This window comes from Lupinus angustifolius, chromosome LG09, assembly GCF_001865875.1.
Source record: "Lupinus angustifolius cultivar Tanjil chromosome LG09, LupAngTanjil_v1.0, whole genome shotgun sequence".
NCBI lineage: Eukaryota > Viridiplantae > Streptophyta > Magnoliopsida > Fabales > Fabaceae > Lupinus > Lupinus angustifolius.
Genome location: NC_032017.1, coordinates 5,808,971 through 5,822,939, shown reverse-complemented (window position 1 = coordinate 5,822,939; position 13,969 = coordinate 5,808,971). Strand labels below are relative to the sequence as shown.

Genomic DNA, 13,969 nt, shown 5'->3' with positions numbered 1-13,969 from the left:
ATCTTCAATGCTCTTTGTTTTGTACTTACATGCTCTAAGTGAAGAAAGTCACCTACATGTAGTTTTGATGCTCTTTATTTTGTACTTTCATGCTCTTTGTTATGTAGTTTTTATGCTCTTTGTTTTTTCTTCTCACTAGTAATTTATGTTTGAAGTAAATAATAATAAATGTATCATGCACCTTAATTATACATATTTTCCTGTTAAATGACCCACACAAAACATAACATAGTGGGAGAAGGGACAAGAACCTTAGTACACTAAGTCACCAACCTTTTCTTTGGATTCCTCCAAGTGGCAGTGCCTACTTTACATTTATATAAACCTCCAAATTTTGGAAAGGTAAGCTTTCACCTCATCATTGTCACCATCTTTGGATGTGGGGACTCATGTTAGAATCTTTAATTGGACTACTATCATTTGAATAATGTTATATCATCTTACTAATTTTTTTACCCACAAGAAAGTGACACACACAATTGTAAATAAATTATTAATAAATAAAGTATCACTTTATTATATGTGTAATTTTCTTGTAAATAAGAAAATTGATATACAAATTTAATAGGAAGATATATCATTTTTCTTTGTTTTTTTTTTGTTAGATTTTGAATTTTATGATTTTCACATAATTAATTAAGAATCCACCTACATACTTGAATTCAAATTATTCATGTTTGATAGTTGTCTTGTACGTTTTTAAAAGTTGGTATAATAGAGTTCTATTTTTGCTTTCTTTCTAATGACCGGGAGAAGGAAATTATTTATTGAATTAATATATTAGGGATCATAACTATATTTATACTTACTTTTAACTAATTCTATCATGTGTTTATCTAATAGTATAAAACCTCCTTATATCTATAGAATAAGCAAAAGGTATATGATTCGATTATTTAGAGCGACACTTGTTAGGAGAGACAGTAACGACGTCTAAAATTGATCAGTTTTTTATCCATAAAGGTGAGAGAATAACGGGAGCACGTCTGCTGTACCATAAAGTATGTCATTTCATATGGTACTGCTTGTGATTGGTTGTAAAAAATGTATTTAAGTTAAAAAGTAATAATTAAGTATTTTTCTTACCAATCATAAATAATGGCACATGGAGTGGTACACTTTTATGAGACAGCAGATGTTCGCCCGATAATAACCTACAAACAAAAAACTCCAAAATATTTATATTCTTATCTAAACCTATTCTAACTCTTAAATTTATATACATTGTCCCTCGTAGACAGCGATAGAAATAAGAAGAGCACTCACCAACATGTTGAGAATGATTTGGAAGAGGACAACTTCAATTTGGATTTGGCCTCTAAATTTTTCACAAATTTGATGATGATTCTCTTCTCCATATTTTGCTGTCCACAAGTACTGAAAGAGAAAAAATGTTTTATTATATGTTATGGGGAAATGATTAAGGATTTAAGAAGAGAGAAAAAATGTGTAGAAGCCTAAAAGAAACACTTTTTCCCCAATAAAAACATTTTTATTTTATATTGCTTAATCAATATTCTTAAAATATTTACTTGCACTCTCAAGAGAGAGTAATGACCTAGAGTGTGGGTTATGTGATTGTACTTTATTTATTGCCAACAGTTGAATCTTATTAATATTTAAATAGTGTAACATTGTAAAAATTTATATATACTCAGTATATCAATGATTAAACATATATATATCACTATCATTGATTTATATTATATTTTTTTAAATAATCAATGATGATTAAACATAATGTGAATAATATATAAAACCCATATAATAATTATAGTCATTATACTCTAGCCATTATTTCTCTTATTAACTCTCTATATGGATAAATTTATAAAAATCATAATTAATATTGTCTTTTTATTGAAGGACAGATAAAATGAAGAATTTTTTAAAAATATATTAAAAAACATAGAGTAATTAATATCTCGAGTTTAAAGTATAAAATTAAACGCAAGAAAATAAAATCTTTACAATAATATTTGGTGTCTCGAAAGTGAATTATTGTATGTATTACTTAATATGATAGTTAGGGGAAAAAATCAAGTTATGAGTAAAAAAATTGTAATGGCAAATTATTTTGTAAACGATTACAATAGATGGAGACATAGAATAATACACGTTATAAGGCAAATGTATAATGCTCTTTTTAATCACGGTTGATAGAGCACTAATTACCTTTGTCTTTATTTTACTATTACAAAATTTTATATTTATATTGCATCAATCATTCAATTCCACTTTTGGCACATCAACGTTCTCTACTTTTTTCTGCATGTCCTACCCAATTTGGTACAAAAAGTTTGCCAATCATACAAATATTTAGGGGGGGATTATATTAAGTAATGGGGTTTTATACATCATTATTGTATCATTCATTATTCATGTTTAATAATTATCGACTTTATAAAAAGAAGTAAATTAATACAAATGAATGATAGATGATGTATTAACTATGTGCAAATATTTACACTCACATTACATTCAATATTTAATTAATTTTCATGCATGGATTAGAAAACAAAATGAAATCAGAATTAAATATGGCATCTAGTAACATGTGATTTTGGCTGAGATGTGTGTATGAGAGGATCAAGAATATGGTCACGGATTGGTACTCATAAATGTGATACAATCCAATTCATAATCTTTCTGTCATTAACTCTTTGCAGATTCTTGAAAATATTGAAGTCAATATAAGTTATGTAACTTTGTTTGTAATTGTAGCTCTGTCATGCAATTGGAGCATTGTCCATAAATTGTACTTGTTCCAATTCATTCAAGTAATAATAGACATGGAAAGTGGAAAGTGAAAAGGAAATAAAGACAATGATGATTGATGAGTTTTACTTTAGAGTGAAAATGGAGAGAATTGTTCAATTAAGGACAATAATTGAATTAAGGGGTCTTGATTATGAATTACAAAAATGGTGTGGTGTGTTGTGGAGTTTGGATAAAGATCATAAGTTCTCATTTTTGTCTCTCTTTATTCTCTTGGTTCAATGAGAAAATGCAACTGAAGTAAAAAGAAAAATTATAAAAATACAAATTAACATTTTTATATTAATTGTATGAAGCTGGTTGACTCGAAACATGGGGATATACTCATTTTAGAATAGACGATCCTTATTCATGGAGTTTAAGGACAATAATGAGTTATATTTAGAGTGAAAATAGAGAGAATTATTTATTTTATTCCAAGGTGTGAATATTTAGAGTGAATTATATTTAGAGTGAAAATGGAGAGAATTATATTTAGAGTGAAAATAGACGATACGAATTATTTTTTAGCTCGAGTTTGGTTTGATTAAAGTTCACAAACTATTTGGTTCAGTTTAAATAGGTTCATTTGAACAACTCAAATAATTAATTCATTTTTAACATATTATAAAATATTATATATATATATATATATATATATATATATAACCTTGCTTATACGTATAATAACAATAAACATAAAAATAATGCATGAGTCGTGATATAATAACAATAAATATAAAAAAATTGTTTATATTAATATGGAGTGACTCACGTAAGAATAGTACATTATTATGAGAAATGAGAACAATTAATATGAATCATTTGATCTTATTTGAACCGTCAAGACTAAAAAATACATTCATATGACTATTATGTGACTAATAACTACGATATTTACTAACATGAGAAACTTTCATCTTTAGTTAGAACATGTGAGCATTGTGTACCGTAAGACATAGACAAAAAAAATACTCTTAATGCTTTGTTAAAATACCGTATAATATATATATATATAGAGTCAGCTAATGAACCTAACGAGTTGAACTATATCTAGTTCAGTTCAGTTCGTTTATTTAACAGCCCAAGTTCAACTTATTTAGTTTATGAACAAAGTTTATCAAACTAAATAACAAGTCGAATATTGAACGAGTATCGAGTTTGTTTGGTTCATTGTCAGCTTAGTGAACAACTATAAATAAGTTATGTGATTAAGAATAATAATGGAATTACAAGATATAGGATGACAAACATGTACCCATAAAAAAATTTGTGATGAATGACCATAATAATTATTTATGAGTGGAAACGAGTATCATGATATTCGCCCCATGGATACATGTATATTTATAAATATATTTTTTGGTTAATGTTTTATATATATTAAAATATTACTTTCTGTATATAATTTGATAATGAATTTTAATGGTTGAACTGTAGTGACAAATTTAATGTATATATATTGTAGGACCTACCTATAACTAAGGAGTCTCTAACCATTGAGAAGTTCTATTTTTATTGGGGTACGAGAATAGTTGAGAGTCAAAGTGAGACATCATGTCTTGATCCAAAACCTCAAAACATTTATTTCATGGGTCTTTTTCACATATAAACTCTTTTAACCATTTCCTCATATACAATGTGGAACTTCATACTTCAATAAATCCAACAATATTATTAATTAGTATGCTTGCCCAACCTCATTTTCACCCTAATGTTGATACTCTAAGTTCCATGCTCCTCTTCTTTAGTGGTAATAGTATATTAGCCTATTTTTTGAGTTGTTTATTAGTAAGATGCAATGAAAATTTTCCCTCCAAACTCTTAAAATTATTTTATCTCTATTTAGAGGTGGATCTAATTAAATGAAAAATGGCCCCTTTTCATTTTATCAGCTCCAAAACATCCAACTAAATATTTATTTCATTTCTTCATGTTTTTTGATATTACCAATTTAGTCTCTTAAAAGTTGAAAAATCTAAAATAGTCCTTAAAATTTAAAATGTATATCAAATTAGTCATTTTTAGCATCTATTATAACACTTGATAGAGACTTATTTGACCCTAAAATGACTTATTTGACCTACATTTGAAAATTTGGAGACCATTTTCGGTTTTCCATTTTTTGAAGAACCAAACTGATAAGATCGAAAAATATAAGAGACTAAAATGAATGTTTACTCTACAATTTAAAGTCAAGAGACCGTTTGAGTTTACTATATCTTATAATTTATACTACAAAGTTTTTAAAGTTTATATCTTATAATAACTATTTTATTATTATTCTATGATTAGTTTTGAATATGAATAATTGAATAAGAATTTTATAGAACTAAATAACTTAATAAAATATATCTTGTATATCTCTTAATTCTTAAAATAAAATAAAAATATGCAATAATATGAAATTCTCCATGTATGAAAAGTAAGACCATCTTAAAAGATTTGTTTAAGAGAGTAAAGCTCTTCAAGTATTTATTTTTATTTATAAGACTTGAAGATAGCATTTGTAAGGAATTAACTATCCTTTTTATACCCAAATTGCAACATATCCTTTTTAAAAGAACAAAGGGGAGTTTCACAAATTGTTTTTTTTTATCATTTCTCTCTTTTATTAGAAATAAAGATGTTGTACGAAAATGATATAAAATATATTTTTATACAGTAAAATTGGTTCCTTATTATTTAGACCAGAGCTGATTCAATGCATCTTAACTAGTGCTTAAGAAAAAAAACCAAATCATTATGGCTGGAATCCACCAAGGCACCAACCACTATGCCAACTCATCACTTATACAGCATAAAAAGTTGTCCAACCAAGTTAAAAAATGATCCACAACTAGTTAGATTAAAAAATAATCAACGAGAGCAACATTTGTTAAGAGAGATAATTATGTATCTCAAAATTGATTAGTTATTTATTCATATGGTGATGAGACACTCTTTAGTACAAAAAATAAGTGATTTTGAACTCCAATAATTTGTTGAGAAAGACAATTACGTATCTCAAAAGTGATTTTCAACTCCAGTAACATCTTAATGTTTTCCTTACATTGTCAAAAAGTTATTTAATTAGATTATTTTCGCACAATAGTGACAAAAGTGGTACACTTTTTGCACCATTAAGAAAACACTTGTGCATGCTCATGGATTGGTGTGTGACAGTATGAGAATCAATGTGCTACTATCTAATCCACCACATGTTCTAGTTCTATGCTCCTGTTTTTTTATTTACAAAAATGTATTTCATTTTATCTTATAACTATATATTAGAAAAATTAATTATTAATATTAAAGAGAAAGGAAAAGAGAAAGGAAAATGGGAGGAAAGAAAGTGGGAGGAATGAAAGAGAAAGGAAAAGAGTTTTTTTTATTGTTTGGTTATATTGAAAAGAAAGAAGGGGGAAAAATTTGGTGGGGCCATATATTAGGAAAACATGTAGAATTTTTTTTAAGAGAATCAATTATCTTAAAGTATGTCTTAAATCATGTTCCAAACCAATAACGATGAAATAAAAACAGAAAAAAATAAGAAATATTTAATTTTTTAATTCACATTGCATGATTTCATTGATTTAAGACATGATTTAATATATACTTTGAGATATCATCTCTTTGATAGTACAAAGAAAATATTATTATTAATAATAATTATATTATTTTCTCTTCATTTTCTTTCCATTTTCTATCGTACCAAACAACTAAAAATCATCACATTTTCTACCTATTTTCTTCTCTCAAGTTTTCATTTTTCAACTTTTCTTTCTTTACTTTTCTTCTCTAAACCAAACATAATGTTAAAGAGGGACCGAACAATAGATAAGATATGAAAAGACGGAAAAGTGGAAGATTAATATAAGAAATTTTCACAACCCAAACTTCTAACTTTCAATGTTAACTTATTGAATTAGTTAATAAATTATTAAAGTTGATTGCTTCCATTTGCAACTTTTAAAAGAAATCTTATAATATTTGACAAAAAGCTACTTGAGTAATATTCAGAAAATAAAAATAACTTTCAAAATTTCTTTTATTAATTTTACTATTCAAATTTTTTAAAATTTTAGTTGGCTCTCACTAAAGAAATCATATTTTTCCTTTTAGTCATTTTTCAAATTTCTCTTAATTCCAAAACAGTTTTACCAAAAAATTGTAGTTTGCTAGTTCAATAAACTACTTATATAATATAAATTATATTAAAGGAGTAATATAATAATAATTATAATAATATTATATATAAAGCTACCTATAAAATTATTTTTTATATGTTAATAATATAATATTTTAATAATATAATATAATAATAATTTATATTTCAAGATAAACTCTATGATAAATATGACTATTCAAGTTAAAAATAATATGAATGTAATGTATGAAGTAAAATAGTATCTGAGATATTGATGGATAAATTGTTATCAAAAAATAAATATTCATCAAACATATTTGTCTTCACCCAAACATAAAAAGTTCAAAAATTACAAATACTTTAATAGAATATTTCTAAATGAAAATCATTTTTTGACTCAAAATCTTACTTTCTAAAAGATAAATTCAGGAGACTATAAGATAATTGATAAAATAATTTGATTCTTATAATTAAAAAATATCATAGACATCTTAGATCATCACTAAAGATTAACTGCTCCTTTAAAAATATATTTATTTTTAGATAAGCCTATAAATGTAAGTCAAATATTTTCATTCACGTATTAAAAATGTGAAAAATTAGGTGTTATATTAGATTGACTTTCAACCAAGATAATATCAAGATATTTTGACCCAACATGATTTTGGTCAAACTGAATTGTCTCAAATTCAACCCAATGGATATGACAATTATGGTTAGCGAGTTCATTATGTTAATGTAATAAATCACAACATTCATTAATGAATGAAAATATTATTTTTTTTCTTATCTTTTCAATTTTGTATTCATTAATTAGAGTGTGATCCAGTTTCAAATTGGAGTACCTAATGAAACATTGATATCAATATCAATATCATATACAATATGATCTATATTGGATTATATTAATACATATGTTTTTCAAAAAATGTAGCGTTTGAGATATTTATACCATTATATAAAGGCAAAATATGTCTAAAAAGAATATAGGTAATTGAAAATATATAATTTATATATCCCAACTTCACCCTTACTTCTATATAAATACAAAATATATCTAAAGAACATTCAGCTAATTGAGCATGTTTAATTTTATTTAATTTCATTTATATCATTATTACTTTAGGTTACTTTTTCAATGGAGATTATTTGAAGATTATTGTATGTTTATTCTCCATATCTAAAGATTTTATCATGTTCATCCTTGATCCAATTTTTTCAGATAAGAAAGATCACAATTTTGAATAAGTATAAAAACAAATCAAATCAAATATTAAAGACTTATTCTTTCTTAGAATATATTTCTTTTGTAATAATTTATATCATATAGAGACTCTATATTGAATCTCAAACTATACCTAAAATACAATGAGATGTAATAATTAAATACAAAAAATGATATAATTCTCTAAAATGAAAATATAAAAATTAAATATTCAATATTATAAAAAATGTAAGTTGACATGCACTAAGTGTCTGTTGACATGCTAGTGTATATAAAAGGGATAAACACTTGAAACTATAAATAAGGAACTTACTTATTAAATATCATTAAATACAAAATAAAAATCATATTGTCTTTAGAAATCATTGCTTGTTGTCCATGAATAGAAATAATATTAATGGTGTAAGGGTCCACTGAATCTCGAAGTCTGGTGGTTCAATTCTTGGGAGTGATATTTGTTGAGAGAGACAACTGCTAACCAAAAAAGATTAATTCCTTACAAAAAAAGGTGAGGGAATACCTTTGATAGTACTAAAAAAATTATTGATCATTTATATGCTAATGCACTTCTTTCGATGTTATTAATATCATAACAATTATGATACCGGTCAAAATATTGATATACTAATACAATGGTTCACTATTTAAATCACTTACCAATATAAATAAATATTATCATTTGCAATACACAACTCCACTATGAAATGATTGAATAGTTGTCATGTTACATATAAGAATCATCTTCAAAGTTTGAATTCTTATTGTATCATTTTGATAAATATGTGTTTTTTTTTACGCAAACATCAATTTTGATTGTTACAACACGATATGACTTAACCGATTTTGATCAATATTTTTTATTTTTGATTAATTTAATTACATGTCTGATATTATTATCATATTATACTTGTATAATGATCGTTTTATCGATCAATATGATATAATATTTATAATTATAATTTTTCTTCTTCTACTATGCATTTCCCCCCTATCTATAATGCCACTTAGTATAAATTGCAATTATTATCATTGTGTATATGTTAAAATATCAAAATGCCAAAAAGTATCACATTTATAGCTTATTAAAATATTTTCAATACTCCACAAAACCATATGGATGAAATGTTGAGGAGTATGGTTATGAAATTGGTATTGTAACTATTGATACATGAACATAAGTGTTTAGGGAGAATCCTCGTTAATAAATGAAATTAATAAAATAATAGGACACTTTTACTTTTAATATTTTTAAGTTTAAAAGTAAAAGCAACTGCAAAAACTTTTCAATTCCTCGTGCAATTTGTGCTTAAAGATGTTAGTTAATATAGTAACTGTATATATATTTATATTGACATTGAATATATACTCTTTATTTGATTAGTTCATATGAAATAGGGTAAACATGAGCTGTGTTAGGACGAATTAAGGCTGGTTCTTACCTAACTTTAAATGTTTATGTGCTATTTTCTGAAATCGGATCTAGTCTTCAAGTTAATCCAACCTAAATTTCGATTAGGTCAACTTTTAAATCTGAACCCAATTTTAGATGTGATTAAATATAATGTATACTCATTTTAGATAAATTCTACTCAATATTATTTATTATTATGAATATATAATTTGACATATAAAATGATAAATGTATATATGTTATTAATTATATATATGATTGAAAATTGAAGAATAAATAAAACTAAAATGAAGAATAAATAACACTAAATTGAAGAATAAATAACACTTTCAACAAAAAAATCTGACTAACATTACTCTATACATATTTAAATAGAGACACATATAAATAAGTGATCAGGTTTAATTTTTGAACTCAAATCTAACCATAAACTCGATAAAACCCAACTCTGTTCAGACCCGATCATGATTGGACCATATTGAGTGAGCATGTACGTAGGGTCCTGTTCACCACAGTGTCAAGTGTTAGAGACAACATAAGACACAGGACCACATAAGACACTGTTACCATAATAACGCACCCTATATATTTTATTTATATTTATAGTATTTTTGGTTCCTCTATCTTTAACCTTTATCAACTCGCCGCCATGTCCATGTTCTCCACCAATGGATTCATCCTCTATCTCCTCTCTGGTTTCTCTCTCGCTATTCTCTCTTCCTTCTTCCTCACTCATTCCAATGAACACAAATATTCATCTCTCAATTCTCTTCATTATTCCACAACGCATAAAGTTTGGCCCGTATGTTATACATGCTTTCATTCCTTCTCTATTACCTTATCATTGATGAATGTTTCGTTGATTTTGATGGGGTTTTGAAAAAGATTAATGCTTTGTTGTTTTTGGCTTGTTGGGTTGGTGCAGGAATTGGAATTCAGTTGGAAACTTGTTTTGGCCACAGTGATTGGGTTTCTTGGATCTGCTTTTGGAACCGTTGGTGGGGTTGGTGGTGGTGGCATTTTTGTTCCCATGCTTACTCTCATTATTGGTTTTGATACTAAGTCTGCTGCTGCTCTTTCCAAATGTAATTATATTCTCTTTAAAGCTTTTTCTCGTAAGCCGAAACACTATTTCTAGGATTTGAACTTCTACCGAGCTCTCTGTAAAGGGACTCTAAAGAAGCTTTTAATATGCAAACAGAATAAAAGGAACAGAACAGTAATAACTAGTTTTTCAGTTTGGTTCCACCCCTTAACTGGAACCATGATTTAGTTTTATTCTCTCTCTTACCATAAAAAAGCTATAAGAAAGTAACCATGGGATTTGCTTCATATCATTTTTCTTGCACTTATAACCTTGTATATTCTATTTACAAAAAAGCAAAGAATCCTTGAAATTTTGACCTTATAACCTTGTATATTCTTTGTACTTTTGACTCTAGAGTTGGTACTTTTTCTATGTCTTTGTAATAAAAAGTTTGGTGTTGACTTCTCTTTGTACAGGTATGATAATGGGAGCATCAGCATCATCTGTTTGGTATAATCTGAGAGTGCCTCATCCAACAAAAGAGGTTCCAATATTAGACTATGATCTAGCTCTTCTGTTTCAACCCATGCTCATGCTTGGTATCACTGTTGGTGTTGCCCTCAGTGTTGTTTTCCCTTACTGGCTCATCACTGTCCTAATCATTATTCTCTTCATAGGTCTGTTATAACTATTAACCGAAAAGTTTACTAGAAAGTTGAATCATATTAGTCATACTTTGAATTTATCAGTTCTTATTTGATATCTGCTGAGATAGAGTGGTGGTATACTTATTAATTTTTTTCGGGTGTTGGTGTTTATTTCGAACAGGTACTTCTTCGAGATCTTTGTTTCGTGGAACCGAGATGTGGAAGGAAGAGACTATTATGAAGGTAAAAGTTTCACAATTTAAGTAGTATTTGGTAGACAATTAGACATGTTAGAACAGAACATGGTTGGACAAAATATTGTAAAGTAAAATGAAAATTTTGTGTCGGTTTAAGGGCGGATCCGAAGATGTTCTGTTCCATCGTGTTCTACCCATGCATCCTACGAGTTAAAACTTATGTATACAAAAAGTTGAATCTCCTAGTAAGCCATATCAGTAGAAGCATTTACAATTTTGCATGTTCACAAAAGGTTTAATATTCTTGTTGTTTGCTAATTGCAGAAAGAAATGGCCAAACAACAAGCAACTTTCGTTAATTCCCGTGGCGAACGTAAGAGAATCTTATACATTCTCATGTTTCTACTTTATACTAATCCATTCATCAACATAAGAAGTATAAGAATTGGAAATAAGAATATCCTTTTTTCTGTTGATTGTCCCCACTGTAAAGGAAGTTTCTTATGTAGCTTTATTTCTTCGATTCTATTTGATGTGATAGTAACTTTTTATCATGAAATGTGCAGTTCTAATAGACACAGAATATGAGCCTTTGATTCCTAAAGAAAAGAAAACATCTATGGTATGTATAAATCTCCTACACAGTTCTATAATTTTTCATTTAGTTGTAGGTAAGTAGAAAACTAACTTAATTTTTTCTTCTTCTGTTTCTTAAAACCATTCAGCAAATTCTTTGTTTCAACCTTAGGTGGAAAAGGATTCTCATGCTAATGATTGTGTGGGTTTCTTTCCTACTATTACAAATCATAAAGGCAAGTCCTTTCTCTTATTCACATTTCACATCACAAGTCTATCGAATTTTTACTTATTTTTAAAATCGATTTGGTGTTGGTCTGCAGAATAATGTAAAGGTTTGCAGTGCATGGTATTGGGTGCTTTACACCTTACAGGTTTGGTGATAATAGCATTTACATAAGCACTTATTATGCACTCGGGTCACGGAGACTTACGGCATGCGCTTAATTAACCTCTTTCTGTTTCAGTTTCCTATTGCGCTTATTGTGTTTGGAAGGGAAGCAGTGAAGTTGTACAAGGATCACAAGAAGAGGATGAACACCGGAAACCTAGAATGCATATGCGAGGCTTCGATTGAATGGACTCCTTTGAGCATTATATTTTGTGCCCTTTGTGGCATCTTAGGTGGAACCGTTGGAGGCCTACTTGGTTCCGGAGGTGGCTTTATCTTAGGACCTCTTCTCCTAGAGATCGGTGTTATTCCTCAGGTACATTATATATATAGCCTTTCAATTTCGATACAATTTACGTCCGATCCTTAAAATTCATTTAACTTGGCAAGGATATGGTTTGTTCGATTTGCAGGTTGCTAGTGCAACAGCAACATTTGTGATGATGTTCTCATCATCTTTGTCTGTGGTGGAATTCTACCTTCTCAATAGATTCCCCATTCCTTATGGTAGTTTTCATCAACCCTTCAAGCTTATATCTCTCCTTTCGATTTCTTATGGTCAATCAACATATAGTAGAAAACTTAGGCGTTGTTCTCGAAGTTATGACGGTGTTTTCTGATAAGATTATAACATGTACTCCAATATGAGAACAACATCACAAGCACCGAAATTTTCGGTGTATGTGTATATATACATTTTTTCATCTACCCTTTGTTTTTCTCTGGATTCATTGCATAAATAATAGTTGGAAGTTAGTACAGCTAGTATAATCCGATCTCTGTTCCGATCATATGAAAACTTCTCTACCTTATTGTTATTGTATACCTTTCGCAGCACTATACCTCACAGGAGTGTCTATTTTGGCTGGCTTCTTCGGACAATGCATAGTAAGAAAGTTGATAGCAATTCTTAAAAGGGCCTCAGTCATTGTATTCATTCTCTCGGGTGTCATTTTCGCTAGCGCTCTCACCATGGGTAAAAACAAATGATCCTCAACTACTACTCCATATTAATATTTTCCGCCGATAATTTATAGCATAATACATAGACAGAAGTATCATATGCAACCCTTTTTTTCAGGTGTGATTGGCATTCAAACGAGCATCCGAATGATCCGAAACCACGAGTTCATGGGATTCTTAGGCTTTTGTAGCAGTCAATGATTAATGAAGCATATGCAGTGGTTAGAAAACAAGAGAAAGTTGTTAAATCAGTGTGAAAAGAGATTGTATATTAAGGGTAGGACAAGAGTGTTGAAGAATGTTGATTAATGTTTAGTTGATCAACATGTATTGAATAAATAAAAGGGTAACTTGCTCTCCAAGTAAGTGAAGAAACTGTTTATGGTTTAGTGTTAGTTACTGGCTAACACTAACATAGCAGTGTATGATTTGTTTGATATTTGTAAAATTTTATGTTAGCTATTAATTCAGTTCTAGAGTGAGTGCAAAAAGAAGATTGTAATTTCAGGTTTTGAGACAAAAACTTATGGATTATTGATCAATGTCTAATTGATCAATATGAAGATATTATTGTCCATGTCTAAGAAAATTTGTATGTGGTTGAGTGTTAGCTACTTGTTAACTTCAATCTCATAGCAATTTGTCA

General features: G+C 28.2%; 1 protein-coding gene across 1 annotated transcript; it reads left to right on the top strand.

The window, feature by feature from the left end:
• LOC109357379 lies at window positions 10,129-13,969 on the top strand. Its single transcript, XM_019601307.1, has 12 exons — window positions 10,129-10,324; window positions 10,448-10,607; window positions 11,026-11,226; window positions 11,378-11,439; window positions 11,718-11,766; window positions 11,960-12,015; window positions 12,119-12,205; window positions 12,293-12,343; window positions 12,437-12,676; window positions 12,774-12,867; window positions 13,196-13,336; window positions 13,442-13,969. Exons 1-12 carry the CDS (start codon window positions 10,172-10,174, stop codon window positions 13,522-13,524), a joined length of 1,377 nt encoding a protein of 458 aa, XP_019456852.1. The 5' UTR covers window positions 10,129-10,171; the 3' UTR covers window positions 13,525-13,969.

Excerpts from the sequence above, each read along its gene's own strand:
- LOC109357379 (XM_019601307.1), top strand. The coding sequence starts at position 10,172 with ATGTCCATGTTCTCCACCAATGGATTCATCCTCTATCTCCTCTCTGGT. Across the intron at positions 10,325-10,447 it reads CAACGCATAAAGTTTGGCCC|GAATTGGAATTCAGTTGGAA; the intron begins GTATGTTATACA and ends GGGTTGGTGCAG. Across the intron at positions 11,767-11,959 it reads CGTTAATTCCCGTGGCGAAC|TTCTAATAGACACAGAATAT; the intron begins GTAAGAGAATCT and ends TGAAATGTGCAG.